The sequence below is a fragment of the Pangasianodon hypophthalmus genome, chromosome 4 (genome assembly GCF_027358585.1).
Source record: "Pangasianodon hypophthalmus isolate fPanHyp1 chromosome 4, fPanHyp1.pri, whole genome shotgun sequence".
In the NCBI taxonomy this organism is placed as follows: Eukaryota; Metazoa; Chordata; class Actinopteri; order Siluriformes; family Pangasiidae; genus Pangasianodon; species Pangasianodon hypophthalmus.
Window position 1 is genome coordinate 6,074,188 of NC_069713.1, and position 13,672 is coordinate 6,087,859.

Genomic DNA, 13,672 nt, shown 5'->3' on the forward strand with positions numbered 1-13,672 from the left:
AAAAAAAATTCATTCCATGAGATGACCAATGTCCCTGATTAAGAGTTCTTTCTTCCTTTCTCTCTTTCTCTCTTTCATTCTTTCTTTCTTTCTTTCTTTCTTTCCTCCCAGCCCTTTCCTTGAGAAGATTAAATAGCGATGAAACACTGTATTCTTTAACACACACACACACACACACACACAAACGTGAACAGAGGTTTGAACTCTGACCCGGTCACGGTTCGGCGATATCCGCTCAGCTCCAGCACGGTGATGAAGCTGACGGCCAACATGAGCAGCAGGAGCAGCTTGGGCAGCCAGGACACTCTCAGGAACAGCGCCATGGTAACCGTGGCTACCACACACGCCAGTAAGGCGTACTGCACCCCGTCACACGGTAGCTCCGGCATGGTGCGGTTAGCTCCGCCCACCATGTCTATGATCACTATAGAGGTGTTGGAGGTGGAGGACCAGAGCCAGGGCATGCAGCCCATCTGGACAGGAAACAGAGGTTACACACTCATCTTTTCTCTTCTCAACCTTAAACTCACTTCCTGGCGGCCTAACAGATGAACAGTTGTGAATTACTTATTTAACGGAATATATTAAGATATATTTTTTCTCCTATTATACTCCATTGTAACTGCACTAGCACCTACAAAGTCTTACCTGTCACATCAGAGAAGCACACAACCACTAACTGCTAACCGCTAACCGCTAACTACTAACCTCACAGGAATAAATAAAATACAGCACCAGAATTGTGGAACACATCACAAAATATTTCAATATAAACATATTTAATGTGTTTGAGGATGAACTTTTCCTTTAATGTTGACAATGATGATGATGATGTTGAAAACGAAGTCTTACCACACACGCCTGCGCCACAGCGTAGATTAGCAGCACTATTAGCACGCACAGGACCGTGCGGATCTGAATGGTGAGGCACCCGGGAAAACACTGCGAGAGAAAGACACACACACACACACACATTAATACAGAGAATTCAAATTCGTAAATCCACTTATAGCGACTTCAAATGACAAGCAGTGAACTTGATAAAGACTTTATTCTGAACAAAAGGAAACGATTAGCGCAAATTGACTTTGAAAGCACGTCAGTGTTTCTCCTTTCACAGCCTTATTAAGCTCTTAGATAATTAGTTTTTACTCTATATTTCTGTCATTTCGTTCAAAGCTCACAAGACAGACTCTCGTGAATTTGAGGTCAAAGTTCATCTGGATAAAGTCAACGTGCCTGGAAGCGAAAGTAGCCGCTAACTGAAGAGCTAACTGCCTTTTCTACCATGAAAACATTTCATGGTTTTTCTGGTAGCATGTAGTCAAAAATCCTAAACGCTGCAGCTAAAGCATAGATTTTGACACCTCTACATTTCGTACACGAGCTATTTCCATCCAAAATGAGAGACTAATACCAGAAACATTTCATTTTTAGCTTTAAGACATGTGATTTGTCGTAAATCCTTCTGTAGTTAGCTGTGTTATTTGAATTTTCATAGGCTACAACACTAGCCAGGTGCTACCAGTGAAACCATAGCAACTGTCAGTAAACTAGCATAGAGCGATCTGAGCAATCTGAGCAGTGCTACGCTACGCTGATATGAACGCAGGGTAGTAAAACATGATCGTTTAATAGTTTACCTGCACTCTAGTGACATGAAGGTACATGATACAAGCTACAAGGAAACAGATGCAGAAAACCAGCAGCACCAACACTACTGTCCCCCTAAGATTCAGCAAAAGAAAGAGGAAAAACGAGAGATGAAATATTAACAGAGGGGTTAGAAGAAAAAAAGTTAAAAAGAAAATTAAAGCAAACATAAAGCAAGAATAACTGATGATTAACTGATAAGGCAGGAGCTAGCAAAGCTCAGTTAGCATAAATTCAATTACGCAATAAAAAACTGCCTCTCTGCTAGCTTTCGATTATTATTAGTAATAAAAATGTTACTTCCTCTAGACTTTGATGATTGATAATAGAGATTGATAATGCTAGCAAACACTGTTAGGATTAGCTTAGCATACAAGGCAAGTGCTAAGAAAATAGATAAAGTAGATACTACAGATTTACTGTGGAATGATGAGAAGGTAGACAAGGCCCAACAAGGCAGCGAGGATTAGTGACAGCACCACGGCGCCGGTGAAGTACTCGTCATGGATGAGGTGATACTGAAAAGAAAACGGAGAGAGAGATTAGATCAGTTTCCTTATTTATATACAGCAACTATCTCAGTGGAATTAAAGGAAAACGTCTCCAGGTTACGTATGTAACCATGGTTCCCCGAGGGAACGAGACGCTGCGTCACGAAACGCTATGGGAACGCCCCCGCGTGACCGCGCTCTGAATCACGTGTCTAATCCGTCCAATGGATGGGCGAGACGTCACGGGCGGGGTGACGTAGCGACCCGGAAGCATAAAAGCCCGAGCGGCGAGCCCCGCGTTAGCTTACTGGAAAATGAAGCAAGCGCCGCAGGGACGCCGGAAGTGTGGCACCGAGACGCAGCGTCTCGTTCCCTCGGGGAACCATGGTTACATACGTAACCTGGAGACGTTCCCCTTCAGGAACTCGAGCTGCGTCACGAAACGCTATGGGAACGAGTATACCCACGCCGCCAGACTTACAAGTCCCTGCCTCCAGGAGGAGGCAAGCCTAAGGCACAAGGACAGAGGAGCTGGGAGTGGCCCGGGTATCTAGGTCATAAAACCTAGCAAAGGTCAGGGGCGTGGACCATCCCGCCGCGTTGCAGATGTCCTGTAAGGACACACCCGCCAGAAAGGCCTTAGAGGCCGCCACCGCTCGGGTAGAGTGAGCCTTGACCCCCAGGGGACTGGGGAGACCAGAGGACTCGAAAGCCAGAGAAATGGATTCTACAATCCACCGGCTGAGGGTCTGCTTAGAAGCAGGAAAACCCCTCTTAGGGGGACCAAAGCAAACAAGCAACTGGTCCGCCTTTCTCCACAGGGCAGTTCTGTGGACGTACGCGTCCAGTGCTCGCACTGGACACGTACAATTGAGCTTCCGATGGTCGGGCTCCCTAAAGGGAGGAGGACAGAAAGCCTGCAGCATGACCGGCCGTGGTGCCGAGGAGGGGACTTTCGGTACGTACCCCGCTCGGGGGTACAAGAATGCTTTGGCCAAACCAGGCGCAAAGTCTAAATAGGAAGGGGCCACCGAGAGGGCCTGAAGATCCCCCACTCTCCTAAGAGAGGAAATTGCCAAGAGAAAGGCAGTTTTCAACGTCAGAAGACGGTCCGAAATCTCCTCTATGGGCTCGAAGGGGGGTTTGCAGAGAGCCTCTAAAACCACGGCCAGGTCCCACGAGGGGACCCGAGATCGAGCTGGAGGTCTGATCCTCAGCGCACCGCGGAGGAAACGTGTCACCCAGGGGTGCCTGCCCACTGACTGGCCATCGAGAGGGGCGTGGCAGGCCGCAATAGCCGCCACGTACACCTTCAGGGTGGAGTGGGTCAGTCCCGCGGAGAGGCGGGCCTGCAAGAACTCCAGCACTGTACCAACTGGGCAGTGAACAGGGTCAAGCCGGCGGTCTCCGCACCAGGAAGTGAAAAGTTTCCACTTCAGGGCGTACAGTTTCCTCGTAGAGGGAGCTCTGGACTGGAGGATGGTCTCCACAACCTCGGTTGAGAGACCGGAAGCGCGGAGTTGTGCCCCCTCAGAGGCCACACCCACAGCTTCCACAGCTCCGGGCGGGGGTGAAGATGGCCCCCCGCCTGTGAGAGGAGATCCCTCCTGATCGGAATCTCCCATGGGGAGCCGTCTAGGAGGGAAATCAGGTCCGAGAACCATACTCGGCCCGGCCAGAACGGGGCTACTAACAGTAGACGAATTCCGTCCCGGCGCACTCTCTCCAGAACTCCCGGGAGCAGAGCGACCGGAGGAAAGGCGTACAGACGCAGCCTCGGCCACGGCTGTACCATGGCATCCAGTCCAAGAGGAGCTGGATGAATCAGAGAGAACCAAAGGGGACAGTGCGACGTCTCCTGCGTCGCAAACAGATCCACCTGGGCTCTGCCGAACATACGCCATATGAGCTCCACCACCTCGGGGTGGAGTCTCCATTCCCCGGGCACCGGCCCCTGCCTCGACAGGGCGTCCGCTCCCACGTTGAGATGACCAGGGATGTAGGCCGCTCTCAATGAGAGGAGGTTCCCTTGGGACCACACAAGGATCTGGAGCGCCAGCCTGTAAAGGGGGCGCGAACGCAGACCTCCCTGGCGGTTGATGTAAGAGACCACCGTCGTGTTGTCGGTGCGCACCAACACGTGGCGGCCTCTTAGGTCTGGGAGAAAGTGTTTCAGAGCTAGAAACACGGCCAGCATCTCCAGGCGGTTGATGTGCCAAGTGAGATGGCGGCCGCTCCACAGACCACGGGCAGGACGGCCACTCATGACCGCTCCCCATCCGGTGAGGGACGCATCCGTCGCTAGCACTACGCGGCGACCAGGAGTTCCCAGGACCGGGCCCTGAGACAAGAACCCAGGTTCTCTCCACACAGCTAAGGCACGGCGGCATCGTCGCGTGACCTTGATCATGCGGAGCGGGTTTCCTCTGTTTCGGAAAAACCCCCTGGTCTTGAGCCACCACTGTAGGGGTCTCATGTGCAGCAGGCCAAACGGTATCACGTTGGACGCAGCTGCCAATAGGCCCAGCAGTCTCTGAAACTGCTTTACAGTGAGTGACCGGCCTACTTTCACTCTCGCGACCGCTGTGAGGACCGACTCGATCCGAGCAGGAGACAAACGTGCCTGCATCGTGGTCGAATCCCACACGACGCCTAGATAAGCGGTTCTCTGAGCTGGAGAAAGCACGCTTTTCTCGGCGTTTAGTCTTAACCCCAGTTCCTTCATATGGGCGAGAACGGCATCTCGATGCCGAGCCGCCATCTGCTCTGAATGAGCTAAAATCAACCAGTCGTCGATATAGTTCAGTATGCGGATGCCCTGTAGTCGCATAGGAGCCAGGGCAGCATCCACGCACTTCGTGAAGGTGCGGGGTGAGAGTGCTAGGCCGAAGGGAAGAACCCGATACTGGTAAGCTTCGCCCCCGAAAGCGAACCTCAGGAACTTCCTGTGCGGGGGAAGGATGGAGATGTGGAAATACGCATCTTTTAGGTCGATCGTGACGAACCAGTCCTCGGACCTGATCTGAGACACGACCTGAGTGACCGTAAGCATCCTGAACTTCAGTCGAGCGACTGAGAGGTTCAATTGCCGCAAGTCCAAAATGGGACGCAGCCCTCCCCCCTTCTTGGGAACAATGAAGTACCGGCTGTAGAACCCTGACTCCCTGTCGTGAGGAGGGACCACCTCGATGGCCTCCTTCCTCAGGAGAGTACGTACTTCCTGCTCCAATACCAGAGCCTGCTCGGGACCCACCACAGTGGGAAGAACCCCAGAAAAATGAGGTGGAGGCGAGCCGAACTGAATTCGGTAGCCTCTTTCTACAGTACGCAGGACCCAATGAGACACATTCGGCAGAAGTTTCCACGCTGCCAGAAAGCTCACTAAGGGAATCAGTCTCTCGAGACTGACCTCTGGTGTAATAGAAGCGGTTAGCTGGGTGCCCTGAGGCGGCGAACCGACATGGGGGAAATGAGCTAACCGCTGCGAAGGCCTCAGGAGAGGCCGCGAGCCTCCCAGACTCGCTACGTTGCCGGGCGAGAACTGGGAGAGGCGCTCGCTGGAGACCGCTGCGCCCTGAAGCACCATAGGTGGCAGGGTTGGCAGATCGACCTCCTGAGGGCACTGGGGGGACCCGGGCACCGTAAGATGAGGTGTACGCCGCGTCGCCCCAGAGGGGCCCGCCCTCGGAAGCCCTGGGCCAAAACCATCAGGGCTTCTTAGCCGCGGCCCTTCTGGACATGAGGACGGTCCTCAGATCCGCCTTAGTGCCCGAAGGGCCGGGCCCAGAGCGTCGTCGCGACTCCTGCTCCCGCCTCGGGGGAGCACGGGAGGCGACGCTCTGCTTTTGGGCCTCCCTGTAGGAGGGGGCCGTACACGGAGGGGGCTGCCCCCGCCCGGCAGCCCCACGAGCTAGAGAGCGACGGGGGAGGAACCGCTGGAACGCCGCCGCCTGAGCACGGGCCTGCTGGTATCTCTCGACGACGGAGTCTACCGCGTCGCCAAACAGGCCCGAGGGAGTAAGCGGGGCGTCCATGAGCACGACCCTGTCCTTCTCTTTCATATCGGACAGGGTCAGCCAGAGATGCCTCTCCGCTGCCACCAGGACTGCCATAGACCGACCGATAGCACGGGCGGTCTCCTTGGTGGCGCGGAGGGACAGGTCAGCGGCCCGCCTGAGCTCAGCTACCTGCTCAGACGTACTCTCCCCCTGCTCATCCAGCTCTGTAAGCAGGTCAGCCTGGTACGCCTGTAACACCGCCATGGTGTGCAGACACGCACCGGCCTGACCTGCTGCCGTGTACGCCTTGCCTACCAGCGCTGAGGTGGTCCGCAGCGGCTTGGTAGGCAACGCCGGAGCCTTCAGGGACGATGCAGCAGCAGGGGACAGATAGCTGGCTAGCGTCTGTTCAACCCTGGGCATCGCCCTGTAGCCGGAGTAGTCCAGCCCCGCCACATTAGCGTAATGGGAAGACGTGGGACTGAACAACCGGGCCGAAAATGGCCTATTCCAGGACCTCGACACCTCAGTGTGGAGGTCCGGAAAAAAGGGCAGGCTCCGGGGCGGAGGTGGCGGCCTACTGCGCAAAAAACGCTCCTCCAGTCTAGAGCCCTGAGGCTCAGGCCGTGACTCAGCGGGCCAGTCAATGCTAAGCTTAGCGACTGCCCGTGCAACCACCTCGAGCAGCTCCCCGTATTGAGGAGACTGCGGCTCAGGGTCGACGCTCTCCACATCGACCTCCTCGGAGGACGATAGGTGGAGCGCCGAGTCCGCTCCCCGGGGGGAAGAAACCGCAGAGCGTGCTTCCGAGCCCAGGGAGGGGACAGAGGACCTGGAGGGTGAGGAAGGAGAAAGGGACGGGCCCGTCTCCATTCCCTCCGCCAGGTCCATCTGCGAGCCCCACGAGCGCAACCGCCGCTCTGCCTCGGCAGAAGCGGGGCCGGCACCGCGAGGCACGCTAGTGAGGGCTCCCTCCTCAAAGAGAGCCCAGCGGGAGCGGAGAGTGCGCAGCGGTAAACGCTCGCAATGTGCGCAGCCGGCTCCCTCGAGAGCCGACTGAACATGCTCCGCTCCCAAACAGGCAACGCACAGACTGTGTGTATCCCCGCCCGTAATAAATCGCGGACAGGGAGGAACACACGGCCTGAAGCGCTGCCCGCTCTCGCCCTTAGTCTTAACCTTGGCTTTAGGCATGCCAACGATAAAACACCAAAAGACAAAAATAGACAGACAATAAACACAGAGCGCTTGCTGAAAACAGGAAGCTAACGCGGGGCTCGCCGCTCGGGCTTTTATGCTTCCGGGTCGCTACGTCACCCCGCCCGTGACGTCTCGCCCATCCATTGGACGGATTAGACACGTGATTCAGAGCGCGGTCACGCGGGGGCGTTCCCATAGCGTTTCGTGACGCAGCTCGAGTTCCTGAAGGGGAACTCCAAAGTTCATATACATACATATATATATATATATATATATATATATATATATATATATATATATATATATATATATATTTCTGTACTGTGTTTGTGTGTGTTTATGTTGAAATCTCTAATCTGATTGGTCAGAAGGTGTTGATTAATTCTCTATAACCGCAGCTCTGACAATAGTGCAGCTATAAATCACAGGTTTATATGAATATGGTGCCATTTTTATAGTAACGGCTTACACAGGGACTTGGAGAATGCTCTATATAATATAATGCTACAATGGAAAGTTTAATAATCAGAAAGGAGATGTTTAATTAACATTTATAGAAGGAGTCTCCAACGTCAGTGCTTTGTAACATTCAGAGGTCAAAGTGTAACTTAAATGACTGTTTACAGCTGCTATAATGTCAGTGAGAACAGGAATTAACTTGTTTTGTGGAAGTTCCATAGCACTAAATAACTGTTTACAGCTGCTCTAATGTCAGTGAGAACAGGAACTAACTTGTTTTGTGGACATTCCATAGCACTAAATGACTGTTTATAGCTGCTATAATGTCAGTGAGAACAGGAACTAACTTATCTTGTGAAAGCTCCACAGCACTAAATGTAACTATAAAAAGATAAAAATACAAAAAGTTGTAATAGCTGTAAAATTGCTGTCGTATAAGAGTAATAAAAGACTTAAGGGTGTGCTCTTATTGGAAAAATAATCAACTTCAGGGTTGTAACAGTAACTCTGCTTCATCATACTTCATCCTGAAGTGTTTTATTTCTTACTTATTAAATCTTCCACTGAAACAATGTAATTAAACTCTTGCTTTGAACATCAGGTTGAAAGTGCCAAAATCTTCTCAGTGAAAGGTTGATGTTTACAGAGTTAGTGAATAATTCACATGTGAGGCAGTCTAAGTAAACCCATTAGATGTTGCTGTGGTGATGTTTGGCAAAACAGCCAAAAATAATGAAAAATCGCAATGTATTTCATCCCTCCCAAACTCCAGGGGTGGTATTTCAATACCTGGATACATGCACACATGCTGAGACCCTTAACACAAAGTAACATGTTGACTGGAGGTGTAGTGATGCATCGCAATGCAAAAATAATGGAAATCAGCATTCTATGAATTACGCATCTAATGTAATTGCACAGTTTGCACAACCCATAGAGTTAAAATATATAGAGAGCACGCTGGTCAAATGATCACATTCTGTTGTGGAGAGCCTGCACCATTCCTAGGAATCGTCATAACAGTTAAAAAGAGCTCATTGGTAGCTCTTAAACGGCACCAGCCCCATGCTGCTGCAATCTACAGTGCCTGAGAAAGAGATGGTGGAAGTGGGCATTTTAGCCGACTTTGGAGCTCTATTTCCGGTTAAAATGACTCAGACACTGCTACAGAGCTTTTTACTATTTACTATTGTAAATATTTACAATATTTATTTTTTTATTTATTTAACTTTATAAAGATAAAATTGCACATTGATTTGCATCATTTATGATCCAGAAATAAAAAGTTGTTAAAATTTTGTTCAAAATATTCTGTGAAACAAATTGAATCGAATTGTGAAGCCATAATTGGGAATCAAATCGAATTGTGACCAGAGTGTATTGTTACACCTCTAGTGGAATCCATATGACACTATAAAATGCTATTATTAATGGCTGCCATTCCCTTTGGATCCTTTTCACCGAGTTTGGCTTAGTTTCTTGGGTGATGATGAACCCTGGTGGATAACTGGAGTTTGCTTTGGTGAAAATCTTGCTTTTCTGCCTATGACATACCTTGCCTGACTTTAAGAAACCATAAATATATTTCACCAAAATGACATTGAAATGTTTTATTTTTTGCTTTCTAACCTTGCCTTGCGTCTACCTGCAAAGATGATGTTGTGAAAGCAGCCGTTTTAAGAAATGCAGCGTTAAAAACAGTCTGTGACTAAAACCTCGCAAGCTGTGTGATTTCCTCACACGGTGAACGAAACACGTTGTTTGGACAGCTCCGTGCTGTAGTGAAACAGACATGATCCTAATCAAGTCAGTCTGTAATCAGAAACCGGCTGTCAAAATGTCCGCCATGCTCCTGCACTGCTAGAACTTTACTTGTGGTTGAGAAATATAATTCAGTTCAGGAAATGTTTATTGATGTCCTGAGCGAAATGCCCTTACAACTGAGTTCAGAGTAAACAGGATTTCTGCTCTTTTCTCACTACAGTGAAAAATGTCAATATTTTTTATCCATAGCATGAATCACACATACACTACAGATATGATAGATGGAGATTAGGTTGAAAAAATGCTTAACTTTCCCTTCATGTGATGTAGATCTAATAAACCAGGTCTTCTTCTGACCTCCAGTTCCATCACTAACTTACACTCCTGATAATCTAATGGGAGGCTGTAAAATGATAACATTTAGGAATTATGGATGTGATGAAGCAGCTCACCTTCCTCTCCCGCTCTGAGCACTTGTACATGAGCGTGAGGAAGTGTAAGTCAGCTGTGTCCGACTCTGTCTGACGCGCCTCAATCAGACGGCCGATGTAGCGGTTGACCCGTGTGCCGGGGCTGCTCTGGGTCACGTTGGCTGAAACTGAGGTCCGATTACGCAGCTTCTCCGGAGCTGAGCGCAGAACTCTCCTCTGTGGACACAGGGAAGGACAGAACTCTATTGTCAGTTCAATTATATTTTTACAATATTCTCACAAATCAGATTTACAGAACTCATCACCAAAATACATAGAGATTTGTATATGGATTTTAAAAAATTATAAAAATTGCACTGACAGTGAGTATAACAGCAGTGTTTAATAATAACCCCTTCAGGATCTGGGGCTATTATGGCCATTTTTCTATGATTTTGGTTTTATATATAAACCCTTTAAAAATATTTACCATGCACGAATCTGGAAGCCGTGTCAAAAGTTTTATTCAGTCCAGGAGTTAATATTCTGATATTAACATGTGTAAGGAAATGATACAAAATAGAATCAGCATAGCCAGTGTTTTTCCTTTAAAAAAAAACAGCAGACAGACCTGAATATACTTTAGTGTAAGGAAAACAGGGCTAAAAATAAAGGAGAACCCTACTTCCTTCACATCAGGAAGCCTCCGCGATCAATACTGAGGCACATCAGAGGAAGTCTCCGAATCAGACGCAGAGAGAAAAGAGTGCACGCTGAAAAGGTCATTCACAGCAGTGTGTGAGAACGAGAGAGGGACAGAACACAGAAGAGAGAGGGTGGTAATTATAGAGATGTACAGGGAGAGAGAGGGAGATATGAACAGACAGACAGATGGAGAAGAAGAAGAAGAAGAAGAAGAAGAGAGGAGGTCGGATGTGTACTGCTGAGGAACATCACACTGGGGAGGCGGGTGAGAAAGAAAGAGAAATGGAAGTGGAACAGTGCGAATGGAAACACATTCCTGTGATCCTGTGTGTGTGTGTGTGTGTGTGTGTGTGTGCAAAACTGGTAGCTTGAGACAGCAGACACACACCTCAGACTACAGCTGATGGTTGTATTTGGATTTTACAAGCTGTATTTTAATGTAACCGTAACATGACCATAATGTAACCATAACTATAAAAATAATGTAACCAAATTATAACCTTTACAACGATAACCACGTAACCATATGCATAGCCATAATGTAACTGTAACACAACATAACAATAACCATAATGTAACTATAACATAACCATAATATGACCAACATAATCGTAACCTAAACCATAATGTAACCATAACATAACCATAAGGTAACCATAATGTAACTGTAACCATAATCATAATCATAACTATTAAACAACCTTAACCCAACCTAATTACCAACATGTAATTAGCCGCAAGTAATCTTATAAAGACACACACACACACACACACACACACACACACACACACACACACACACACTGAAAGTTTTGGTACCTTGTCCCCGTCCTCGCAGTTCATCACGTTGGAGAAGGGGATCTCAGCCTTGAACATCTTGCGGCAGTGCATGAGCTGCACCAGCAGGTAGCACACCGTTTTAAACTTCATCTTTTTGGCAGGTTTGATGTCAGAAAGGATCAGTCCAGGAAAGATCTGAGAGAGGACACAAACAGGAAACAGGGAATCAGGACAGATTATTGACTCAGAGCTTTACTAGCCTCGTATGATGCTGTGGCTAATGCTAGATAAAAACACTATGTTCAGGCTAATAATTGTAGCTAGTACTTTCTATTTCCTTTCATTGTTAGCAACATATTGTCACTAATGAAAGCGAGAAAGAATGAACCGATAAAAAAAATGTTACATTTGTAAGCATTTTGTTTATTTCTTTTAAAAAGTTATTGCTAAGACTTAGCAGAACAAATCCAGCACACAGTGTTTCAACTGTATTGCTTGAGTTGCTTCTCACGTTTGTCTTTCGCTGATACTTTCCATACATTAGAATTCAGGCTAAGAGGATTAGCTAAGAGGATTGATAAGAGGACTCTCTTCAATTCGTACCAAAAGCTTCTTGCACACACGTTACAAGCTCTTCATTTGAGTTAATTCACTGAATTAAGTCTTAAAGGAATTGTGGAAGAGAATGATGAGATTTTTTTCTACAATCCTCCTTTAGTAAACCCACTGCCAGCTCACAGTCAAGCTTCAGTGTCTCGAATATGTATTCGCCCCCTTGAACCTTTCCACATTTTATAGTGTTATAACCTGAAACTGAAGTTTATCATGTGGGTTATGCTAATAATTGGTTAAGACACTTTGCTCAAACAGATCAGCTTTCAAAGCTTCAACTTTCATGCTAATACTGCCATCAACACCATCGGACTTGTCATCTCGTAGAATGCTAAGTATCCGAGCCAGGTCTCTGCTGTAACAATGTTGTATAGCTGAGTTGCATTCTGGGACTTTGCACCACTGTCTCCATTGTGCCTATGCTGGATTTCTAATTAACATGACTGGAAAATGATGAGAGAGATAAGAAGCTCTTGCTGTCTTGTTACCTGATTCGGGATTACATATCATGGATCTACATGAAGCATGGTGGTGGCAGCATCATGTTGAACGTTATCCCTGGCCTTTTGGTTACTTCTCTGGCTAATACCCTCTTTATCATGTGGGTTGCGCTAATGATTGGTTAAGACACAGCACTTAAATTTTGAAGTCGTTTCTCAGGTCACTTACATAAGCCACAAAAAAATGGCTGGGAATTAATTTTGTCCATCCTGGAAGACTGAGGATAATTACCAGCCAATCATGGAAGCGCTAGCAACTCTATCAGTCAATAAAACTTTTCTTTTCAGCAATATTTCAGTAACTTCTAGAACAATACAACAGCAGCATTATAATTATATCAATTACATCATGAATACTCTTTGAACGTGCTTTGACTTGCCACTCGCAGCAATCAGATCAATCAGCATAGCAAATTACAAAATGTTCCAAATTGCTTGCAATGACATTTTCCCACCAGAGAGGCCTCGTATTCCCCAAATCTCAAATTCTCAAAAGTAACACACATTTAAAAATAAGATTTTACACATACTGACACACACACACACACACACACACACACCTTCCTGCGGTGAGACGGCACTATAAAGAAGGTCTCGATGTCGTGTTTCTGCAGGAAGGCGTTCCTCTCACTCCCGTTTCCTGGCTCCACCTCGTAGTCACCATTCAGGCACTCCAGCGTGGAGCGAGTGATGTGCACTTTTCTATTTACCCAAAAAGAGAAAGCACTACCTTAAAAGAAGAATCCTTCCTGAAAGACTTTCATATAAAACTTTACAATTAACATGTGATCTTCAAACAGTGTCCAAAACGTATTTAATAATGACTTTCTGATTCAAATTTTCAGCAAAAAATGGTTTCCTATATTGCCCACAATGCCGTTCGACTACCTGCTGATAGCAATATCAGTGTGATTTAGCCTTCTCTTCATCTCTACCTAAAGTGAGTGATGCAGCGGCACTTTAGTCCTTTAGTTTATCCAGATATCTCACCTCCTCATCTGTACACTCTGCTCAAACAGATCAGCTTCCAAAGTTTCAACTTTCATGCCAATACTGACATCAACGCCATAGCGCTCGTCATCTTGAAGAACGCTAACTAG

The 13,672-nt window shown here is 47.6% G+C and overlaps 1 protein-coding gene across 1 annotated transcript in view; it reads right to left on the reverse strand.

Annotated features, from left to right (window-relative positions):
• adcy1b (adenylate cyclase 1b) overlaps window positions 1–13,672 on the reverse strand; it is an 87,573-nt gene that overhangs the window by 17,288 nt on the left and 56,613 nt on the right. The window contains exons 7-13 of the mRNA XM_026947581.3: window positions 13,133–13,274; window positions 11,500–11,655; window positions 10,018–10,212; window positions 2,074–2,171; window positions 1,644–1,728; window positions 853–942; window positions 211–473 (exon numbers count right to left, since the gene is read on the reverse strand). Coding sequence (XP_026803382.1) covers window positions 211–473; window positions 853–942; window positions 1,644–1,728; window positions 2,074–2,171; window positions 10,018–10,212; window positions 11,500–11,655; window positions 13,133–13,274 — 1,029 coding nt within the window. The remainder of the gene's footprint in view (window positions 1–210; window positions 474–852; window positions 943–1,643; window positions 1,729–2,073; window positions 2,172–10,017; window positions 10,213–11,499; window positions 11,656–13,132; window positions 13,275–13,672) is intronic.